Genomic DNA, 23,877 nt, shown 5'->3' with positions numbered 1-23,877 from the left:
CCTAAAGGGGACCAAAAATCATATTATGATGGGAAAAGGCTTAATGCCATCAGCACATGTATTGGACAGTTTTCTGATGTATGTTTAAGGGTTTTCAGAATTTCCAAATAAGAGCAGTATTTATGATTTGGAAAAAATGCAATAGAGATTCTATTAAACAAAGAACATTTAACTGACAGGCTTGTGGTATCTCTCCAAACAGCTCAATGACCCTCCTTGGTGTTTTGCTATTTCTGCCTGTGTCGCCATGAGAGTTACTTGTCTTTATCAGAATCACAAAGGGATGTACTGTTTATTTACAAGGCTAAAATGACATCTGGTGGCACATTCCTCTGAAAACTCAGTCACTGCTCCTGGAAAACTATGACTCGACACTACAAACTATTGAGGGTGCTGAAAATGTAGGGAACTGGGTTTAAAAAGATAGGATAAATCATTAGTGTGTTCAAAGATTAAAAAAGGGTGACGTGCTCCCAAGCTAATTTGGGAAAGGAACACATGCTTAAATAAATAATCTTAATCCTTTCGATTTACAGGTATCTGTTTAATCCATGTACTGACCACCAATGTTGTAAACTTCATTTTGGCCACAGAAACTGTAACTTGAGAATTTTCATTACAAAATTATCTTCAATTAGGAAGTGAAACTCAAATCTGTATTTGCTAGCAATACACTGGCTTTCAATACTTCATTTGCAGTTGACAGCGTGCTTGCTCATGTTCAGTTGTGTCTGAATCTCTTGAGACCCCACGGACTGCAGCCCATCAGGCTCCTCTGTCCTTGAAATTTTCCAGGCAAGAATACTGGAGCGGGTTGCCATTTCCTTCTCCAGGGAGTCTTTCTGACCCAGGGATTGAACCTGTGTCTCTAGTGTCTCTTGCACTGGCAGGTGGGTTCTGTACCACTGCGCCATCTAGGAATCCAACACAAATTCAGAAATTCATGTAATGCGACGACAGCCCTTTTTTCCCTTTCCTGTTCGGGTATGTTTGTAGAGACAAGAAAGATGTCCTGACAAATTGTGCAATAGAGTCTCAAACATACTGAAGGCTGGAATGAGTCTCAGACCTAAGATGTTCATCAAAGTCTCTATGTGCTTGATATAAAATATTTTCTCTTTAGCTGCAGAGAATATGTCATAATCATCAAATTCCTATCAATGTTACAGCTACTGTCCTTTTTCTGATTATTCTGAGCCCACAGGGATTGGTTTAACATTTAGAGGCATCAGCAGTTAATACTTAACACACATGCACGAGTCTACTCCTGCAGTTGCCCTGCAACCAAGAAGCTAATAAAAGAGCTGGGCTTTTCAAAGGAACACCTAGATGATGACACCATTAGTTATTCAGCAAAAATAAATGCTTCATTAACTTGCCTTCCCACTGTTAAAACATAGGATGGATCTAGCTTGAGGCAGGGATTCAGATATCAACATTCCCTGACACTTCAGAGTTCACTGTGCAGAAATGCCAGAAAGGAAAGGACTTAAACACTCAATGTGTCTGGAAAGTACACTGGTCTTTACTGTCCAGAGATCACATAGTTCTGACTGTCAATCACTTAACCTTCCTTGTTAATTGACCTCTCTTGGCTTAACTCATTTGGGAGACAAAAAGGAGACAGGCAAGATTTCTTAGCTCAAAAGTGTGACGACGGCTTATATCCAATCATTCGTTCTTTGATTCCCACTGCGTGTTCAATACGCAAGTCTTAACACTGAGGTATTACTTGCCTAAGACTCTCATAAATGACTCAGTAAGGTGTCAGCTCCATTAGCGCAGTTGCCAATCTGGTGAGCAATAAAAATATCTGTTCGTTAAAAACTTATATGTTGTCATGACTGTGCCTTTTACAGTAAGATAATTTGAATCCATGCCTCTTACCTAGTAAAACAAAAATTACAATCATTTTTCTGTTTTTTACTTGAGTCCACAAAAGCCCAGTGTGTTAAAAGAAACGATGAAAAAAAAAAAAAAGAGCGAGACAATGAATGCTGCCCACTGGTTCCGAAATGCTACATTCCCTGACCCTCCCCCAGCTGAATCCTAGATGATCAAAGGAGTGTGCCATGAGCTCCAGCTCGGGCCCTTTCCCCGATTTAATAACTCTTTATAGAACAGTGAAGATCGCCTGAAAAATTGCAAATAGTCTGCTAACAACAGGTTGTCATTAATCCCTTCGCTTTGCTTTCAAATCACCAGAAGTGTAATAAAGACAGATCTTCCCAAGGGCAGGGGCTTCGGTTCTGCTCCAGAGACTGGTAACCACTTTCAGGAGGCACATCCACAGGCACAAGGGCTCAGCCACTGCCTAGGTGGTAGGTCGCCCCCCACCCCACCCCACCCCCGCCCCCAAACCACAGCCCAGCAAGGCCCCCATGATCACCTTCTGTCATCTCTTGTACTTCATATGTGCCAAATTCTTCTCTACCTTCTAGGGTGCTTATTGTAGGAGTCTTTATAGAAAATCAAACCTTTACCTAAACTCAAGGTACATCTCATCAAGAGCTTACTCCTAAAAACTTTCTTTATTCTTAGGCATGCACTGTAACAATTTAGAATTTCACTCACTGTGTATGAGGGTCTATGAGGCACCTGTATTGTGCTAGGCATTGTTTAAAAACATCTTTGCAATCGCGTGGACTGTAACCTGCCAGACTCCTCTGCCCATGGGATTTACTAGGCAAGAATCCTGGAGTGGGTTGCCATCTCCTTCTCCAGGGGATCTTGCTAACCCAGGGATCAAACCCACACATCTTCTGCACTGGCAGGCAGATTCTTTACCACCGAGCCACCTGGGAAGCCCTTCTGAAAGACTTAAGGATTGTAAAAGCCGTGTTTTCTAGAAATCGGTTCTTAAACTATGCTATACATTGGAGTCATCTGGGGAAGTGTCTTCTGATGCCGGGGCACACCCTGGAGCAGTTACACCCCAGAGGGAGTCCAGTACCAGAGCCAATGTTCCCCAGGTGACTCTGTTGTGCAGCTGCATTTGAGAGCCTGAGAAGAGAGTCATCTTGCCCTCAGCACCACTGACATTTTGTGCTGGATAATTTGATACTGTGGGAGGGCTGTCTTATGCATTGTAGGATGTTAAGCAGTATCTCCGGCCTCTACCCACTAGATGCCAGAAATAACCCCACCAGTTCTGACCCAGGAAAATGTCTTTAGATGTGGCCAAATGCCCCTGGGGAGGAAGAGTCCCCATGAGAACCACTCTTTAGAAGGAATATGCACATTAGTAAGTTAGGTTCCATGTGGTCCAGTGATGATTTTTTTCTGAGCTCTAATTCTCATATTGTCATCACATTTTCTAGCTTTGGAAGACTTGAAAAAAAAAAATCACAACTTAAATTCACAGCTTACATTCAATCACTTGTTGATTGGGTTAGGCTCAAAAGCCCATTCTTTTTAGTTTACATGTCAAAACCTTCAAACCACCACTCTAGCACTCACTTCAGAAATACTGTTGAAGGTAAATAATACTGAGATTTGCAGGGACCAGGAGTGGAGGAGGGGGATGCACAAGAGGCAAGGCCTCTGCCCTCCTGCAACTTGTTTTCAGACAGTTGTTTTGGTCCTAGGCAGGAAGAACATAGCTCTTCAGTGCACTGTGTGAAACTCCATCCTGGGCACAGCAACCAAGGGGAGGAGTGGGCAAGAGAGCATCTTTTAACAATGGCCTGGAACCACAAAAACAAAACAAACAAAATCCTAGACAAGGATAGACCCCAGAGTCCATGGTCTGGCATTTTTCTAGCCTACAAAAGTCCTAAAGGACTAACTAGCTCTGGGGAAAAAACATGCAGAGACTACTGAGAAAGTGCGAATGGAAATACATGCTCGAGAGCAGTTCCTCCACTAACTGTGATGTGCACAAGAACCACTTGGCATCTAAATCAAGTGCAGACCCTGACCCAGGAGGTGTGGGAGAGGCCTAAGTTTCCTAATGTGCAACCTGGCAAGTAACACTACTGCTCTGGACCACAGGCTGAGCAGAAGGTTGCAGTGTGAGCCAGCTAATGTCTACTCCAAACATCAAGTAGCTTCAAATCGACTTCTCCTAGAAATTCAACAACAAAGGCAGACTAATTTCTCTGCCATCTCTCCTACCTGTGTTCTCTGAACCAGGGTATCTGGGCTTGAGAGGTCCCGTTCTCCATTCCACACATCCTTTCCCCAATAATGTTTTGTCAAATACCAGTTCAAATTGATGTCAAGAGCCCTGGGAGATTTGTACAGCCGACAATGGGAGTTTATAGGCTGACTGTTTATGTATTTGCCTTGGTTCCATTTTAGCACCAGCAAGCCCCTCTGCTGTGGTTTGAATGCTTGTGCCCCTCCAAAATTCATGCTGAAACCTAATGCCCAATGTGATGTTGCTGGGTCATGAAGGTAGGGCCCTCATGAACGGGGTATGTACCCTTGTAAAAGAGACCCTTCCCCCTTCCACCATGTGAAGATACAGCAAAGATAGCTGTCTAGAAACCAGGGAATGGTTCCTCAACAGACAACCCATCTCCCAGAGCCTTGACTTTGACCTCGTCCAGCCTCCAGAACTGTAAGCAAAAAATTCCTATTGTTTATATGCCCCTCAGCCCATGGTACTCTGCTCAAGCTGCCCAAATGGACTAAGACACCTCCATCTGCATTAGAACAAGCTCTCAAAAAGAGATCCAGAAGATTTAAAAATCCTTTCCCTTTCTCTACAGAGCTTTGATGGCTTAGTTTTCAAGGCAAGGAATTTAGACCTTTTTAGCCTCAATATTCACCTTTAAAAATTTTCCACATTTATCTTTTGAGGTTTTCATGCTTCGATTAGCCTATGAGAAAACCCTAATAGGAAAAGAACTATTCCTTTAAAAATCAGATGCTTAGTCCACAAGTTGGGACACTATCAGCTGGTCAAAGCTGTACAATTTTGAGAATCCATGATTACGTTTTCTAAGCAAAGCTCGTGGAGTTATCTGGAATTCTGATCTCATAAGATTATTATATAACAGAATAAAGGTTTTACATTTTCCAGGAGATAAGCCTAGAACAAACCAACAAAAACCAAAACTCAAATCACACTGTTATTGACATTTTAGTACCAAGTATTTACAGAACTTTGTTCAGCCGGTCCATCTAGAAGAGCCCTTTTTATTCATTACTTTCTGTGTCTGTCAGTGCTGACCTGCAAATTAGGAAGAAAAGGAAGCTGGGTGGCTAAGGATACTCCACACTCTCCTCAATGAAGTAACCACCTCAGCTACAGACCACAGAAAATTATAGAAAAACACATGACTTGGGCTTTGGTAATAAAACTGTAGTGTGGTACTGGTTCTTTATAATTTTACATGCTTATCTAATTTATGGAGCAGACTTTGGGGGATATTAAGTTAGGGTTAATTAGTCATTGCTAAACTAACCATGCTAATTAAAAAAAAAAGAACATTTGAAGGTGTATTCATACAGTATACCACAGGGCACAAGCATAAGCGACTCATAGAATTCACCTTAGAACTTGTGGCCTGGAGAAGTATCTGCAGAGCTTCTACACTAAGGTTCTGGGCTTCCCTAGTGGCTTAGATAGATGGTGAAGAATCTGCCTGTGGGAAGACCTTGGTTTGACCCCTGGGTCAGGAAGGATCCCCTGGAGAAGGGAATGGATATACTCCAGTATTCTTGCCTGGAGAATTCCACGGACAGAGAAGTCTGATGAACTACAGTCTGTGGGGTCGCAAAGAGCCCGACATGACTGAGTGCTCACACACAAAGTAAGGTCCTAGGCTGAGGGTCTAGCTCCTAGATTCTTCCTTCCTCAGTGGAGCCCTTAGGCAAGTCCCATAGCCTCTTTCGGTTTGTCTCCTCATCCATAAAAAATGGGGATAATGGCTCCACTTAATTGAGAGTTGCTGTGAGGAGCAAATGAGAGAAGAGCATTCATGAAAGGGCTCTGTAAAATTTAAGCGCTATATAAAAGTACAGTAAATGCACCCAAGGCTAATCAAGCATATATTTATGGGTTACTTGGGTTAGAAGTGCTATCTATTTTTGGTTATGCTGTTTCTTCAAGTTCCTGCCAGTTCCAGGTTCTTACCATGTATGGTTCCCAGGCCCCCTGCCCTCCGGGCAGTGTCAGACCACACTTCCGGCAAAAACCCAGGACCGGACCACCAGAAACGGTCTCACACACCCGGGGCTGACAGCTGCCCGCCCTCTTCCTCCAGAATCCTGGGAGATGCTCAGAAACAACAGACACTTTCCAGTAACACTTCTCTTCCTCCAGAATCCTGGGAGATGCTCAGGAACCACACACACTTTCCAGTAACACCTCTTCTCTTCCTCCAGAATCCTGAGAGATGCTCAGAAACAAGACACTTTCCAGTAATACCTCTTCTCTAATCCTTTTCTTCAGTTCTGTTCTAGAGGTCAGAGAACCACCGTTTCAAAACACAAATGACACCGCTTGATGAAGGAGAGTCCAGCAAATATAAAAATACTAAAGGTCAGTCCTGAACTATTTAACAATAATTTATCAGACCTGAGGTTTCTCTTTCCAGAGAGATTACAGAACTATCCTCATTTAAAAGATCCTTGAGAAATCAGTAGGGGGCAGTATGTTAATTACAATTTGCAGGTGGGAAAAAATTCAGGCTTTGAATTTGAAGTTTTCACTTGTCCTCAAGCTACCCATGTGCTTACATAAGTTACACCACAAATATTTTCCCAGTTACACTGATTTTGGAAGTGTTATTTTGAGCCTCATTGTTTAGAATAACACTGAGAAGCTGAACCGTGTTAATATTCAGCAATTCCAGTACTAAGCCATTTGAAGGCAAGGCAGGAAATTCACATTTTTATGCAAGCGGCAAATGAGAGAGAAACACTTTGGTTTCCACCAGCCCCCCCCACAATGCCAGTGTTTCCAATTTTAACACCGCTGCCACCTTTCACACATCTTTGTGGGATCTTTGGAAGTTTCACCGACCAAGTCATGTTGTGTTTCCAAATGTGAATTCACTGTAAGTGGCTTGTCAGTTGGGCTCGTTTGACAGCACTCAAGTTTGCGGCGGTAATTGCCCTTCCTTGTTCAATATTCTAGCAGCATTTGCTGCCGTGTTGGAAGTCTTATCATCATTATGAGAGGATATTCTTTTTTTTTTTTTTTTCCTCCCTGTGGTTCACTTAATTTTAGCTTCAGAGCATTTAGGAAAATGGTCCCTGACAGGTGTGAACTTGAGTTTTGAGGGACTTGACAAATAAAGTGAAAAAGAAAAAGAAACAGCTCGGGAGCAGGCCAAGCTGGATAAGAGCAAGTAAAAGACATTGGCCTCCTTTTGGCAGGAGGCATGCCTGCGGTGCGTAAACCCAGAGGTCCAGGTGATGGGAACTGGCTGGCCAGGTGTGGCAGGGTGAACGAGATTAGGTCCTAAGGCCATGCTCTGACAACAATTACTCTAAACAGTGGCGTCTGATCAGGGTTAGACCACAATCTGGGAGGTTCTCTAAGACAGCCCTATCATGGGGCCCAGCTGTATGCTTTACCTGTCTACTGTACATTTTCAAAGAAAGAATTAAAAGATTCCATCCTCTGAGTAACTTTCTGGTTATGCTTACAAGGGGTTTCTGCCTAGGTCAGTTGGTAGAACTTTAAGAAAGGGTTAGTTCTTTGAATAGCCAACTACAACAGTAACTTCTGAGATAAGAAATCACTAATTAAACCAAGAGAGATTAACACATTTTAATCCGATCCCTGGAGTTACAGGCTCAAAACACGGGATTTAACCTCTTCAGCTGAGGCAGGGAACAGGTCCCTATTTCTTAAGGACTCTCAAGAGTTTGTCACACTCCAGAGATGAACGACAAAAGCCCTTTATCTCGGAACAACTAGTGGCTCTGTATGGGGAAGGAAGACATAAATTCATCCTGCCAGGACACCCCCTAGTGGAATTTCAGCATAGTACAATTTGGGGGTCCAAAACCATCCCCGGTGTTTTGGACGGAACACAGCCTCTGGAGCACTTTTCCAAGTCCAGAGGCTGTAGCTGCACCATCCACGGTCAGGAGCCTTCTTCCTCACTGAGCACTCCCACACAAGCGCACAAACCACACACATCATCTCTCCATCCAGTCACATAGGCAGATAGCCGGATCAGGCAGAGACAAGTTGCCTACTTATCATCATTTCAGTTTCTGAAAGAACTAGAACAAGAATTTTAGATGAATCTGCTATTAATATTCCTTAACTCAAGGGAAAAAAAAAATTTAAAGAAGGTTTCCTACTTAAAAAAAAATTATTCCCCCTCCCTATTGAGCGTATTAAACTGCTTGGAAGGAGTTTTCTGATTGTCACATCTTACGTATGTTCAAATTACTCAAGTCAATTCACTAGAATTTGCCAAAGATCCTGAAAATCTGAAAAATGGTTAAGGTAAAGATAAACATGTCCATGGGATGGACATGTACACACTTTCAAACTGTGGTGCTGGAGAAGACTCTTGAAAGTTCCTCGGACTGCAAGATCAAACCAGTCAACCCTAAAGGAAATCAACGCTGAATAGTCACTGGAAGGACTGATGCTGAAGCTCCAATACTCTGGCCACCTGATATGAAGAGCTGACTCATTGGAAAAGACCCTGAACCCTGATGCTGGGAAAGACTGAAGGCAGGAGGAGAAAGGGGTGACAGAGGATGAGATGGTTGGATGGCATCATCGACTCAATGGACATTGAGCAAGCTCAATGTCTGAGCTTGAGTCTGAGCAAGCTCCAGGAAATAGTGAAGGACAGGGAAGCCTGGCATGCTGCAGTCCATGGGGTCCCAAAGAGTCGAAGACAACACAGTGACTGAACAACAACAAAAGGCAAATGTAGAAGAGAATGTGAGCAGTTAAGCATTTAAGCACTGGGTCTGTAGCCATCCTCTGGGCCACGGTGACCTGATCCTGCAGCCAATCGGATGGTTGAGGACTCTGCCAGGTGCTCCCCACTTAGCCTTTCTGAAAAAGCTATCCGGCAGTGTCAGCATTAGCGCAGGTTAACAAACGCTGCCACTTTGATGTGCCCTGTAGGTTAATGTCTACCTGGGCACATACTGGATAAAGCCCTGGATGCAGAAATAATGAAGGAGAAAAGAACATCAATTTTGCTTCCAAAAATCAAGATAAACAGCACATAATCAAACAAGAGAGTGCCATTCCCTGAAGAAGGAATAGGCAACTATTCTATTACACAAGGACTGCACCTTTGGTATATCAAGACACTATGAAGTCAATGTGAAAAGATTTCAAATGTGTTTGTTTTTCTTTCTCAGGAGTAGTGATACATTTTGTCTGAACTATTCAACTTTTGTCCCCCAGGAAGACGGGACCCAAATGGTAGGAGAGGTGAGTGTGCTGGCCCCTTCAGGCCCAGTGAGGCGATGGGCTTGGCAGGCAGGTGGAAATCGGCTTTGGAAGGCTGGAGCTGCCACACTAACGAGCCTGGACTTCATGCTGTGAACAATATGGTCACGCAAGGGCTTGGGGTAAGGTTCTAGTCAGCATAATCTTTAAGTAGGCATACAACCAATTCAAGTCTGCTTAGGTAACCTGAGGTTGGTGAACAAAGGCTGGAAACAGGGAGAGAAGTTCACAGATTCTTTGCAGAGACCAGGCAAGAGGTGATGGAAGTACAGAGGAGGATGTGGGAATGGAAAGGAGGGGATCAAAGTACACAGTAGCAACAGAAGAGTCAGGCTTTGGTGACCCACAAGTGTGTGCAGGATGGAGGATTAAAGACATTGCTGATGTTTCCAGGCGTGGCATCTGCTACACACCAGGGGATTCAAGACGGGGCAAAGAGGAATCGCTTTCCGTTTTGAGATTTTCTGGTTTTAGGGAATGCATGGAAGAGCCAACACAGTTGTATGAACTTGGGAACTCTCAGAAATCACAGTCAAAGCCACTGAAATAAACAGACTACCCAGGTTGAGGAGCACAGTGAGAAGCGGTCTGAGCATGCCATACTAGACAGCCCTCAGATCTTGGAGGCAAGGAGAAGAGAAAACTGGGAAGATGAGAGGAGAAGCAAGAGAAAGTGGGCTTATCATGGCAGCTAGAGTGCCAGCATCTCAAAGAGATGCTTGACAGGCTCACTTTCTGTAGAAAGGTCATGCCACACACTGGATATGGCCATTTTCTCATATGACATTGGTTACTTGGCAATATTTTCTAAACAACTGAGACAACCAGATTACAACATATATCAAAGGTGCTGGGAAGATTTTTGTAGGATGGTTCCCTGCTCACACCGATTATTTATCATGTCATAGATGTTTATTTCTAGTAGCACCAGATTTGGGTCCAGCATGTAATATATCTAATACAGACACTTGAAGTTCAATGAGCACGTGATCTTATTTTATGTTAGGAAAGAAGGCTATGAAATGACCCTGATAGGAATGTAAGAGTTCCAGGTACCCAAGCAGTTGCTTATCTAAAGAGACATTTTACTTGGTTTTTAACTGTGACCATGAGCATTAATAACATAAAGTATGCTGACCTTATGTCAGTTTACAATTTGGTCCAAGACACAAAAAGTTTATTGTAAAGCTCAAAACATTTGATTTTTATGCATATGAATTTCTTTAGTAACAAAAGCCAGCTTTAGTACAGATCTGAAAATCCATCCCAACTTTCACATTTTCAGTCGCTGTCCTAAGACAGGGAAACAATACTCTATAAAATATTTACCCTAAGAATTCTTAATATTACATTTTGGAGGAGGAAGTATCAGCTACATAGTTTTATAAGAATACTTTAGAAGTGATTTAAAAAAAAAAATTCTAAATCCAAGAAGCCACGAACAAAACTAGATTTCTCTAACCAGAGGACAGAGGAATATAGTATTTGAGATTAAAAACCAATAAATCACGTAAGAACTTAAACATTAATGATTAGGGACCATTCACGAGATATTGGGTACAACCACAGCACTAATGTCTTTAAGTGCGACATTACTCAGGTCTAGCTGGTGGGCTTTTACTTTTCCTGGATGGATTTTAACTAAATAGACTTTAGACACTTGGATATAGATAAATGCCCAATTCAGTAATTAGTATTTTAAAACTGTGAAACCTTTTAAGTTAAGTGGTCTATTAATTAACTACCAATTATCTTGTCTGACTATCATACCAATAGAAGTAAATTACCGACTAGCAATTTGACAGATTTAGCCCTTTACCATGCAAAATTTCTTTAGAACATAAAAAGGCCTGGAGTTAAATGCTTTTGCTTCCCCCTTTTGGTTAATCGGGGATCAATTTGCTGCTCATGTATAAAAGCCAAATGCAGCTCTTTGGTCAAAAAGGACCTACAGATAAACTCTGTCTTTTAGAAATGACAAGTTACGATTTTTTTTTTCTTTTAAAGATTCCCTTTAAAAATAACAAGTGAAGCAAAATATTAATGTTTTTTGGGGAAACATGGGTTTGTAGCTCCTATGTGGAGGCCAGTTCTCCATATTTCAAAGGATACTAGAGAAGTATTTTCAAGTTTTTGCCTCTTACCCAGATACAGAGTGAGTCTGAATAGATGGTTTCTCTGATTTATGCCAAAAGTCAAGAGAACTGTATTGCACATTCCCACGTTCTTGTCCTAACTGAACGTTGCACAACAGATCATGCTGATAAAAACCTACCCCCTAAATCTATCACTTCTTGACTGGTAACCAAGACAAGGTTCCGAGGAGAGCTGCTGGGCTAGAAGAACCCTGAGTATCATAGCTTTGTGAGCCCATGGACTGTAGCCCACCAGGCTCCTCTGTCCATGGGATTCTTCAGGCAAGAATAGTGGAGTGGATTGCCGTTCCCTTCTCCAGGGGATCTTCCTGACCCAGAGATCAAATCTGGGTCTCCTGCATTGAAGGCAGATCTTTCACTGTGTAAGCCACCAGGAAAGCCCAGAGCAGACTGGAGGGCTGTGCAGAATAATGCTAAGTACTGCAAACACTTCTAATGGGTATGGAAATAGGTCTGAGGATGAGAAGCAAGAAAGGAATTGCATCACAGACTTAGAGAATGAACTTATGGTTGCCAGGGAAGGAGGGAAGGATGGGGGGAAAGGATAGTTAAGGAGTATGGGATGGACATGTACGCACTGCTGTATTTAAAATGCAAAGCCAACAAGGACCTACTGTATAGCACACGGGACTCTGCTTAATGTAATGTGGCAGCCTGGATGGGAGGGGGGTTGGGGGGAGAATGGATCCATGTACATGTATGGCTGATCCCTTTGCAGTCCACGTGAAACATCACAACCTTGTTAATTGGCTATACTCCAATATAAAAGTTTAAAAAAAAAAATCAAAAGAGAAAACGAACCGTGGCCAGAATCCTTTCTTTAAGGCTCAGCTAGAAACAGGAATGACTGCCATATATTCAAACTGAGCTCATTTAAACTTATCTATCAACCACCAGCCTTGCACCAATGAGCAGAGTCAATATACTATAGGAAAAAGCAAGCGTACAGGTGGGCACGGAGAATGGAAAAGTTGTGGATGAAAACAAAAGGAGAGACACAGGGTAACAAACCTAAGATCCCTCACTTTGAGATCCTGTCAATCTTCCACAGCTTGAACTAGTCCAACATAATGCTTACCTTTTGAAACTTCAGAAGCCAGACTCATGGGAGCATTCTCTGAGTAGGTGATCTTCTAAATATTTAAGCAGAAGCCTAGCCTCTACTATCAAACATTTACTAAGTGACTAGGAGTAGAGTTCTGTCCCTGGCAGAGGAAAACAAACAGAGGTTCGTAACAAGTTGCCTTCAGACAGCTTGCCATCTGCTTGGGGGCACAATGGATCAGGAAGTACCCCAGAGAGCACACAGCAAGCGCAAAGGATGAGGATGACAACAAACACCGCGACAGAGCAACAGAAAGAAGAGGTCAGTTATTCAACTGCAGCTTCATCAGAAAACAAAGGGTTGGACAAGATGGTCTCTAAGGATCTTTGTGGCTCCAACACATCAAAACATGAGATAAGGGCCAGAGTGAGGATGCAGGTCATAGGAAGGACCTGAGCCAGCTCTGAAAAGACATATGGAGTGGAGCAGAGGGCCTTCTAGGCCGGGGGAGTGGTACAAGGGGTGGTTTGAAATCGGAGCACCTACAGTGAACGTCTACGTGGTTTCCAGTTCACTGCCTATGACTGTAGAGCTGGGTCAGGATCAACACATTGCTGATTATGTTATGAACAGACATCAACTGCTACTTAAAAAGTCTGGCTCAAGGTGACCTGTTCCAATCACTGAACAAGTCTTGGCTCAGATGATCCACTCTTTAAAATGTATGGGGCAACTACTTTTCCCACCCCAATGCAGTAAAAAGACACTGTGCTAGTTATCTTTTTCTGGAAGGAAAGCACCACATGGCAGTGCATGTTGGAATAGTTACCATGAACATGTTCACCCAAGGGGACTACTGGAAGGGAAGCTGAATTCAGGTGGTTCTTAGACTACTCAATGCTCTCCCCCAAAGAAATCACTATAAAATTATAGTAAGTCGTCTTTTAAATGTTGGCTTGCTAGATTTCTTCCTAAATGGTTTGTGAGTCTTGGCAAGAAGTCAGAAACTCCAACTCTTAAAATGAATTTTCTGACTCAATTTTGAAAATAAATTCTGAGGTTTAGATGCTTAAGGGAAAAACAGCTGGAGAATTCAGGAGCCTCCCATAGTTTAATATGAAGTGACGTCATTCCTGTCAAAGCATCCAAGAACTCCCTAAATTGTGCAGTTAAACAACACTGCCAAGCAAAGGAAACACTCTGGGAAGGTGGTACGCTCCTCATTGGTAGAGAGAGAGATTTGATGCCATAGAAATTTTTCTGTTCAAACTTTAATTTCCTCCCTAGGTTAGAAAGTCTATCAACTGATGTGCATTTTCAAAGCTGAGGCTATGGATGTTTTATGCCTAAGACACTTGACTTGGCTCTCTTTTTATAGGATGTCTGACAAAAAGAAGCTTTCCTCTTACAAGTATCTAACTTCAGATTGTACAGGGTTTTTCTAAAAATCTGGTTATGTGTGACATTGTACAATTCAGCAAAATAATCAAGCAGGGCAATTGGGCAAGGTGGTTAAACTTTAGAGTACTTTGTGAAGGTAAAGGTTCACAGTTTGGAAACCAGTATCGTCTCAGTCAGAGGTGACTGGGAGAAAAAAAAACAATCCTGCTGTCCATGGTTCATAACTAGTCAACTGGTGGCTAGAGCTCTGTTTAAGAATGACAATGGACTGAAATCAGATGCAGTTGCTAAGGCAGCCTCATCCTCACCAGGCTTTAAATATGAAAACTACAGTCTACCTGCAATTTATGTACATCTTTTACTTCAAGTGGTGGCTCTTTGATTTACTCCAAATTATAAACACACAAGATTCCTGATGAACTGTGTTGCCAAGTTTATTCTCTTGCGCTGGCTTTTACCCACCTGATCACCTGCCCCGTTTCTGCGGCCCCCACGGCAACAGGATTTTTATTCAGTTTCCCACCCCCACTGTGCACCACACATACCCATCTACGCGTGCACACACGCACACACAAAACACACTTGAAGCCCTCCAAACTGTATTTGGTAACTTTACACGCTTAAAACATAGGTATGAGTTAGCGTCTGTCATTTATATGTTCATTTTTAGAGCTTTGGAAATGATTTAAAGCTCACACTTGAATAGACAACATTAAAATGAGCTTCTGCGGGGGTCAGAGAAATGATTTACTGTTCAAGGAGCAACGTTTGAACAAGTACTTCTAAAGCCAGATTAAGTTTTTAAGCAGTTGCTAAAAAATTAATGAGGTTTAATGTGACCTATTTAGGAGAAACAGTTCTTTGTTGTGCTCTATTAGAAGACTAATCCGCCTATGAGACAACAAATAAACAAAAATCCTATTTCCTTATCCCTTCTTTATTGGATCCCACCTGCCTACAAAAGTAAAGCGGGGTTAGAAGAGCATAAAGTGGGTCAAGAGTGTACAGTTAAAGGGGAGAGCGTCACGCCTACCGTTAGAAAAGGTCAGCTGGCAAACCGGGATTAGTTTTGCCCCCAGAGCAGAAGGCCCGCTCTCTCATCTATTTAGATGAGGTAATAGTTCTGAGATGACTGGAGGCTGAAATGGTTCAAGTCCCTGTTTTGCCAGGTCTCAACTCTCAACCCCTCTGCCCCCTACAGAGGAACTCTGTGGTCCTTTCAGAGTGACTTCTTAGAGATTTATCTTCTAAGCTGAGATAGTTCTGAGATATGCCCCAATATGCCACAGACCCTGGGGATAGTCAATGGATGGTAAGTGGCTGCCAGGGTGGCCTGACCACTCCCACCGGACCACAGATGCTGATCTCAGAATCTTTGGCGCTTTCTGAAATGTGGCTCAGCAGTAATTTGGAAGCCTAAACTCTGACTTTAGGAATTCATAAGAACAACTGATGTTTTACAAACTCAACAGAAAGTAAAATAAACAAACCCAGGGTTTTATACTCCCTCTTGTTATTTTTATGGCAATCTTTCAAACTAGTTCAAAATGTTCAGTCCTCTACCCTCTCCAGAAGTTCTGAATTGGGAGTGGGGGGCAGGGGGAGGAAAACAATCATTTAATAGTAACCGGCATATGCTGTAATTCACCAGGGTGGGGGAGAGAGAGTTGGAAGGAAGCTTAGTGGGTGAAAGAGTGCAGGTGGCTTTCAGGCTGGTACTGAAGTCTCGCTCTTTCCCAACCTTCTTGCTGAGTAGGGCCCAATAATAAAAACAAGGATGTTTATATTTACCCAGAAGTGTGCGTGGCAATTGACCATCATGGTTCTCTCAATGAGCTCATCGGGACATTCCAGGAGGTGATGCCCAGACACCACGCCGGCATTATTGACCAGGACGGAGACCTCGCCAACTTCCTTCCGGACCCTTTCTGCTGTCAGGTAGACGTTCTCCCTCTTTCCCACATCACAGGTGTAGGTAAAAACCTGCAGGTTACAGTGGGGCAGAATTTCTTCCTCACCATTCCCCGCTGTCCTCAGAAGTCCAGATGAAGGGAAAGAAATGGAACAGAGAAGGGACGGGAAGGGGTGTAAAACGTGAGTCACGTGGCCATCAGTAGGACAAAGATCACACAAAACAAAAATACTACAGTGAGCTTCAAGTTTCTAACACCATAAGGCTTGCCAATGACTGCACTTACAGCTGCCTTCCTCCCTCTAGTCTGGGAATTACAGCAATTTACTGGATAACTTTGCTTAGGGGAAAATCATGTAATTGTGACCAGCCCAATACAAGTCAGACCTCATGGGACTGGCTTTCTGGAGCTAAAGACACCTGGAATGAACGGATCTCAGCCCAGAGAGTAACACCTCCTCCTCCCAAACACACACACACATACTCCTCTTTGGGGGGAACAGTGGTCAGAAGCAGCTCTTACTCTATTTAGTCTGTCTGCAAGCCCCGAGGCTCACAAATCAGAACTGTAATTAATAATCTGAATTCAGCCAAAGTCCAGAAATGAACTGAATTTGTTATGACAAAGTGGGGATCACACTGGTTGGTCCTATCTGGAATAGCTAAAACCCCCAAGAAGCAGCCTTACATAAACCCAGTTGACAGGTAAATGTGCGATTTTCCTGTATAAGAACTCAATCTAAAAACCTGATCTCTTCTCTGGAAAACAACCACCTTTCTCTTTTAGGTTTGGGCAGGGAGCACAGAAATCTGTTTGCTACCCTCATACCAATGGAGATGTACCAGTTTTGACCTTCGGTTTTCTGACATAAAAGACAGGTGCCAATAATTTTGGTGACAAATGATCGATATCGGGGAGGGGTGGTGTCCAAGTTAATCCTCCCAATATAATTGGGTGTTTTCTCTGGAAATGAAAAAATTGTCAAAAAGCAAGAGCCATTATCAAATCCAGACCGATACTTATGGTCGGTTACGTTTTCCACTTTGGCTTTTTTTTTTTAAGTCTCAGACTCAGGTTAGTTAATAAATACCCAGAAATGCAGATTTCCTAAGGTTATCAAAAACATGGAATTAATTTTACAATAAGGCTTAAATCCTTCAAGCGTTTTCCCTTAAGAGGCCGGGTGTCTTTCAATCGGGCTGAGTATGTAACTCAAGCACTGACTTAACATCTCCGGTGCAACAATGTTAATTATTTTCCCGTGGCTAAACTTATAGTGAAATCATCAATGCTGCCCTCGTCTCAGCCCCTCAGACCGCAGTAACTTACACGTATGCATCAATGAGCGAGTCTGAAAACAACTTCCCAAAGACACTAGTTTCTCCTTCCCAAACGAGACTGAGACATCTCTTTAGGATTCAAACCGGGGGTCCCAAGTTCCCTCGCCCTGCTTAGACTCTTAGCCCAGTCTTCCCCAAAGAGACTGGACCTCCGTTAAGACCGGGCTTTGGCACACTTTCTCCCTTTTGATACAGAAGGGCCCATGCTCCTGATCAGGGGGCAAATTCCACTCGCGGAAGCCTGGGCTGCAGGGGGTAGGGTGCTCTTCTTCGAGAGCAGGACCGGCTGTGACCGTGGGGTTCCGGCGCCCTCGGGGGGAGGGCGCGGGGCTGGGAAGAGGCTTGACCCAACAATGCCGCGGGCGCCGGTCCGAGTTACCTTGCAGCGCCGCGGCGTCGGCCGCCTCCAGGTCGCGGTAGATGTGGCGCACCATGCCCGCCGTCTCCTCGTTGCTCTGGGTGTTGATGTCCCAGAGCACCAGCAGCGCCCGGCGCCGGGCGAACTCGAGCGCGAAGAGGCGGCCCAGGCCGCTGCCGGCGCCCGTAATGAGGCACACCTGGCCGGCCACGCTCTTCTCCTTGGGCCGCACCAACCAGCGCGCCGCGGCCAGCACGAACGCCCAGAGCACTTTGAAAGTGACCACGAAGAACTCCACCACGATGTTCATCGCGACGTCCCGGGGGAGCCCCCGCACGAGCCCAGCGCCTGCGTCCGCCCCCCTCCCCGAGCTGCCCCGGGGGCGCTGGTCAGAGCTGCTGGGACCCGAAGGCTGTGCCCCGCGCCCGCCCTGGAGGTGCCCGCCGGGCTGGAGTGCGCGGCGCCGCTCCCCGCTCGCGCGGGGCCACTCCCGCCCGGGCTCGGCGCGGTGGCCCCAGGCTGTGCCCGGCTCGGCGCCTCCTGCCGGCTGCCGCCCGCCGGTCCCGGAGCGCCCGCCCCGCCGGCCGGTCCCGCTGCAGCGGCGGTGACAGCCGCGAGTTAGGCAGCGCGCGCGGCTCTCATGGCCAAGGCGCCGCCGCGGCTCCCTCTCACTCCGGGCGAGGGGCGCGCGGCGGAGACGGCACGGGTCGGCCGGCCGCCGCGGGAGTTGTCAACTTGACCCAAGTTGCGAGAGGATGGGAGAGTGGGGTGCGGGGCAGCGGGAGCGCCGGGAAGAGGGGACTCGATCGGCGCCGGCGAGCGCTCCCCCACGGCTTGCGGCTGCCTTCGCTGTCTCGTGGACCCTGGCCCTGCGCCCCCCCGCGGCTGTCACTCGGGCACCGGGTTCCGCAGCGCAGCGCCACTGGCGAGTCGCTGAGCCGCCGGCCGCCGCTGAGCGGGCTCCACGCTCCGCGATATATAACCCGCGACCGGGAAGAGCCGGCGGCTGCATCGGCCCTCCCCCAGCTCGGCCCTCCCCGCCCCCCGGGCGCACCCCGCCCCCGGCCCAGCCCCCCGCCCGCCCGCCGTCCGCCGAGCAGCGGCGGGGCAGCCCCTCTCACACGGCCGTGGCCGCAGCCTCCAGCCCTCCTTGCACCTCCCATCGCGGTTCACGCCCCCACCCCCACCCCGCCTTGGGCGTCCCGACCTCCGCCCGCCAGGCCGGACAGTCGGCAGTGCCCGGGCTGTCCTCCTCCGGCCGTCTGGTCCTCGCTTTTCCCCCGTCTAAGTCACTTTCGTTAACACAGGAGTTCTGGACGGCTCTGCCGGAGATCAGGCGCTGCGGAAGACAGCCCTGCAGTCTGGAGGAACGAAGACAAGGACCTCGGCAGCGCGGCTACGGGCGTGCCGGTCGGCTGCTGGTGTTAGCGAAGGGCCGGGAAGGCGGCCAAAAACCGGGAACAGCCTAGACTCGTAGCTGGCCCTTTGGATCGAAGGCCAAGAGGCTCCCCATTTACCCTGCTGGGACCACCACTGCCGCGCTTCCCTTCAGACACTGACCGGCGTTGCCCTTTCGGCGGGCTGGCCGTGAACGTGATGCATGCCGGGATTTGTAGTTCGCGCCCCGCCGGCGTGTCGTTTGCATATATTACTGGGTAGAATTCGAGCCATATCCTGTCGACGCAGCCTAAAGATTAGGACCCCGAATAGTCAAGGAATCGGCACTCTTTGCTCTCATCGTATCGATTAGAGTCTAGCCAATGTATTCATTTTCCCCATACATATTTTACCCGAAACTTGATCGTAAAGAGGCTGAGTCAGGTATTCTTGGCTCTGCGTCTGCGAGTCGAGTTCTTAGTTCCGAGTTCTTTTCTGGCTTATCTCGAGACACCTATGAGTCGTGGGGCTTCAGCCTCGCTGTCTTTAAGTGGACAGCGCGCATGCGCCAACTTCCTCTTTCCCGGCTGGAACCATGGAGGGTGCGGAGTAAGTTTCTCCTCGTCGTCTAGAGTATCCTCCTCCATCCCCGAAACCAGAGCCCTACAGTCTCTGTCTCCGTCTATCCGTCTGTAGCTTGTATCTTTGACAACACATCTGTGTGTTTGTGACGCGCTGTGACACTACTGGTGGTCTCAGGCTAAGATGGGATTCAGGAGGCCTTGGGGAGGAGGTCTTGGAGGTACCGGGAACAAGGTGTGAGAGCTGAATATATGTGGGGTTGGCGGGTTATCCAGTTCCTCGTTCTAGGGGGGAGGGTCAGAACCTCTGAATTGGGTTCTTCCTTAGCTGGCTTTTGCCCTAAGCGTCCCTGGTATCAGGCCTTTGCTTAAACATGTGGAACTTGAGGTTTGAATCGGGGCGGTGGTTGGTAATTTGCGAGTCACTCTAATAGTCTAGGGGTCAGTGTCTTGGAGCAGTCTTTTACTCTCTGTGTTTGGCTGTCGCTATTTTTGTTGTTTTGGGACCCCGGGACTGATTGTAGGTTAAATGTGAATTGATTGTTTTTATGACTCGTTTTAAAGACAGTGGCCCTTGTTAGACATAAAGATTACAGGCATAGCATACTAGAATAGTTAAAGGTGCGTTGAGAGCGTGCTCAGTACTGAATGGGGAGTGATGTAGTGCTGTGGGCCTTTTAACTCTTTTTCTGTTTGCTATTGTCAGAGAGAAGAAAAAGAAGGTTCCTGCTGTGCCAGAAACCCTTAAGAAAAAGCGGAAGAATTTCGCAGAGCTTAAGATCAAGCGACTGAGAAAGAAGTTTGCCCAAAAGATGGTAAGTAAAGTTTTTGACTCACCAGTAAAGAAGAGGTCCTGTGATTGAAAATCGGTTGGATATTTTTAACAAGGCTTATTTCAGCTACTGTACCAGTCAGTGTGGTTAGCTTTTAGAATGATCTTTTCTAATGAAATTGGTGTCTTTCTCTTGCAATGTTAATATATATGGTGGTGAGAAAGTTTCAAGAGAAGAGTATTCTCTTAACTGGTATTGCTAATTGTGTTTGGGAGCCAAAAAGCAAATGAATAAGAAGAATGTTGGTTTTTCAGCTTCGAAAGGCAAGGAGGAAGCTTATCTATGAAAAAGCTAAGCATTACCACAAGGAATACAGGCAGATGTACAGAACTGAAATTCGAATGGCTAGGATGGCACGAAAAGCCGGCAACTTCTATGTACCTGCGGAACCCAAATTGGCGTTCGTCATCAGGATCAGAGGGTAAGTTCAGTTTTTATTGCATTCTATTTTTAAAGGGAAAGCTGTCCACTCTCAGCAAAATTTCACATTTGTGGGGACCTTGGTTCTCATACACTGGAACAGAAACTTGAATGGTAGGTGGAATGGGGTGGGGGAGTATTTTAGTGATGATAAGCCCTGTGCCCAAAGCATGTGTCCATTCTCAGAGCACTTGAGTTCAGTGTCCTGGAGACTTAAAACAGATCTATACAAAAGGAAGTAATAAGAGCATTGGGGAAGTTTTTGAATATGAAAAATACATATCAAAAGACTGTTTCCTTGCAGGGGAGGCAAGTTGACAGGTGATGGAATACAGCTATAACTAAAGGAAAGAGTGGTCTTGTAACAGGAGATTATTCCTATTTGGGTGGGATGTGTTGCCCCAAAATGTTAGTTCCCTGTCTTTTTATTGTAAAAGGTCTGATGAAAGCTAAAGGAATTTTGTGTTTTTCCCTTGCAGTATCAACGGTGTGAGCCCAAAGGTTCGAAAGGTGCTGCAGCTCCTTCGCCTCCGGCAGATCTTCAATGGCACCTTTGTGAAGCTCAACAAGGCATCAATTAATATGCTGAGAATTGTGGAGCCGTACATTGCATGGGGGTAGGTGTCTTTGACTTCTTTTTTGTAAACGAATTATAGAGGTTTTGACAGTGATAGTCTTATTTGGTCATTTATGCCTGTTTTTCTTGTATTTAGGTACCCAAATCTGAAGTCTGTAAATGAATTGATCTACAAGCGTGGTTATGGCAAAATCAACAAAAAGCGAATTGCCCTGACAGACAATGCATTGATTGCTCGATCTCTTGGTAGGTTCTGCCTTTTTGGGGAAAGGTAATTATTATAAAATTTATTGTATCAGACAAGCTGTTTTTTGGTATCTTGAGAATAGCCTGGCTACTCTTACTCTTTAAGAACCTTCCCTTATTCCCAATATTGTTTATGAAAAAATGGAAGGTGTGATTTCACTGGCTTGAGCTGTATCTTTGTTTGTAAAGCCTCATATTTCCTTGTTAATTTCACTCTTGATTTACCATTAACTGTTACAGCCTATACTCTTTAATGCCTTAAAATGTAATAGTCTCAAAATAAACAATTTTAATAACCTTAAATAATCTTGAACATGTTCAGGGAAATATGGAATCATCTGCATGGAGGATCTGATTCATGAGATCTATACCGTTGGAAAACGTTTCAAAGAAGCAAACAACTTCCTGTGGCCCTTTAAATTGTCTTCTCCACGAGGTGGAATGAAGAAAAAGACCACCCATTTTGTAGAAGGTGGAGATGCTGGCAACAGGGAAGACCAGATCAACAGGCTTATTAGAAGGATGAACTAAGGTGAGCAACTACATCCAGAAAGAAGTTTACTTAATGCTACAGTAAATTGATCTAAATGCTGATAAGGGTTTCACTGAGTTGACATTTAGTGGGGGAAAATCAACCAAGTAATATGATCACAGTTGATTTGGTTTTTCCTTTTGAGGACTATATGGAGAGAAGAAAAGGCCTGTTTTTTTCCCTACTTAAAAGTGTGAACAGTTGGTATTGATAACTCCTGGTACATGTTAGTTTTTAATTATTATGTTTAATGGGTTTTTTTTCCTTCCTTTCAGGTATCTACCAGGATTATTTTTGTGTTCTGGTTAATAAACAATTGAATCAAATTGAAATGTACTGTCTTGGTTGACTTTTATTTTTCCTTTGCAAATCTTGGTGCGACAAGATTAAGTCAAATCAACAGCCTGGCCTCTTGGATGCAAAACTTAGGGTCCAGCCTGTGTCTTGTGAAAAACATTCCCTGGGTTTATTGCAGATTTTCCTGTACAAAAAACAATCCTGATTTTCCATTTTCAGTTGGCTAAACTGGGTCTAATCTAAGAAAGCCTATTTCATAGGCCTTTGTGCATGATAAAAAGTTCAGTTTACAGATTAAAAATGTTGCAGAAATTCAATTTTCTCAGGTCTTGATTTGCTTATAAAATGGTAATCTTAATGTCAATTTTCTTTTTGCATTTCATCTTATTTTTGCTTTGCATCTTCTACCCATACTTTAGTGAGTTTTTAATGAGTTTTTAATATTTCTACTATGTATTGTAACAAGAAAGAAAATATGTGCCTGTGGATGTAATTTATAAATAACACTCCCTGCATAACATGGAATACATATACATATAAGTAAAAAGTTTTACTATCCTCATTGATTGAGCCAAGGGTATGATGCAGTATGAATTTTGATAATATTGTACCAGAATCATTACTTTTTAGTATGTGAAAGTTGTTAAGTATATTTAAATACAGTCTTGGGTCTTAAAAGCTGTTTATCTGTGAGTTTAGAGTCAATGAATCCTTGAAGGCAGTTAAGGTTGTTATAACCAGTGTTACATAATGAGTATCAGGTGTTTTGCAAGAAATTTAATGTCTTGGTAAACAGTTGGATCTGTGTTTAAAAATCATTAATTTCTTGGTGTAGCCTAAAAGTCTTAAGCTTTGAAATTACCTATTTCATTTTACTGCTTTGATAAGTAAATATACCTTATAGTCCCCAGTCTTTGCACATCCCAGTATCCTGAAAGGTTGAAGGGGCTCAGAAGAAAATGTCTGGTTACTGTGACGGTGGTTCAAGTGGCGTTTGGCTAACTACCTAGGCATGGGAGGGTGGAGGGAAACAGTGTAGGATCTGCAGTAGTAACAGGAATGGTATTATGTGTGGGATGGTATTTCAACAATGCCTCTTATAAAAAGTTAAGAGCAGTTTGAGGTTCACAGCAAATTTCCCATGTATCTTGCTGTGCCCAGTACCGTTTCCCCCACTATCAACACTGAGGGGCACGTGTTACAGCCGTTGGATGTTGACTCATCTCCCAAAGTAGCCAAGTTTTTGAAGCTGGTGAGGATAAGAAGATCCTAGATATATGGAGAGGAAAGAGACAGTGTTTGGGCTGTGCAGGTCTTCTGCAGACAATCAGTCCTAGAAATTCAACTCTCCACATAGTTTCCAAATGGGTCCAGAGAATGGGGAGGATACCGTCTGCCTTCACAGGAGTG

General features: G+C 44.6%; 2 protein-coding genes across 2 annotated transcripts in view; one reads left to right on the top strand and one right to left on the bottom strand.

Annotated features, from left to right (window-relative positions):
- RDH10 (retinol dehydrogenase 10) overlaps window positions 1-18,584 on the bottom strand; it is a 29,042-nt gene extending 10,458 nt beyond the window's left edge. The window contains exons 1-2 of the mRNA XM_040262030.1: window positions 17,626-18,584; window positions 15,785-16,020 (exon numbers count right to left, since the gene is read on the bottom strand). Coding sequence (XP_040117964.1) covers window positions 15,785-16,020; window positions 17,626-17,914 — 525 coding nt within the window. The 5' untranslated portion in view covers window positions 17,915-18,584. The remainder of the gene's footprint in view (window positions 1-15,784; window positions 16,021-17,625) is intronic.
- Window positions 18,585-18,843: 259 nt separating this feature from the next.
- On the top strand, window positions 18,844-22,506 carry RPL7 (ribosomal protein L7). Its single transcript, XM_040262029.1, has 6 exons — window positions 18,844-20,377; window positions 20,650-20,816; window positions 21,295-21,432; window positions 21,529-21,638; window positions 21,961-22,170; window positions 22,446-22,506. Exons 1-5 carry the CDS (start codon window positions 20,375-20,377, stop codon window positions 22,167-22,169), a joined length of 627 nt encoding a protein of 208 aa, XP_040117963.1. The 5' UTR covers window positions 18,844-20,374; the 3' UTR covers window position 22,170; window positions 22,446-22,506.
- The last annotated feature ends 1,371 nt before the right edge of the window (window positions 22,507-23,877 follow it).

The sequence above is a fragment of the Oryx dammah genome, unplaced genomic scaffold, assembly GCF_014754425.2.
Source record: "Oryx dammah isolate SB20612 unplaced genomic scaffold, SCBI_Odam_1.1 HiC_scaffold_19, whole genome shotgun sequence".
In the NCBI taxonomy this organism is placed as follows: domain Eukaryota; kingdom Metazoa; phylum Chordata; class Mammalia; order Artiodactyla; family Bovidae; genus Oryx; species Oryx dammah.
The sequence above is the reverse complement of the archived record's forward strand: the minus strand, read 5'-3'. Positions and strand labels throughout refer to the sequence as shown.

What these genes read in the sequence shown, in the direction of transcription:
- RPL7 (XM_040262029.1), top strand. An exon ending in TTCGTCATCAGGATCAGAGG is followed by an intron (nt 20,817 to 21,294) that starts GTAAGTTCAGTT and finishes TTTCCCTTGCAG; the next exon opens with TATCAACGGTGTGAGCCCAA. An exon ending in ATTGATTGCTCGATCTCTTG is followed by an intron (nt 21,639 to 21,960) that starts GTAGGTTCTGCC and finishes GAACATGTTCAG; the next exon opens with GGAAATATGGAATCATCTGC.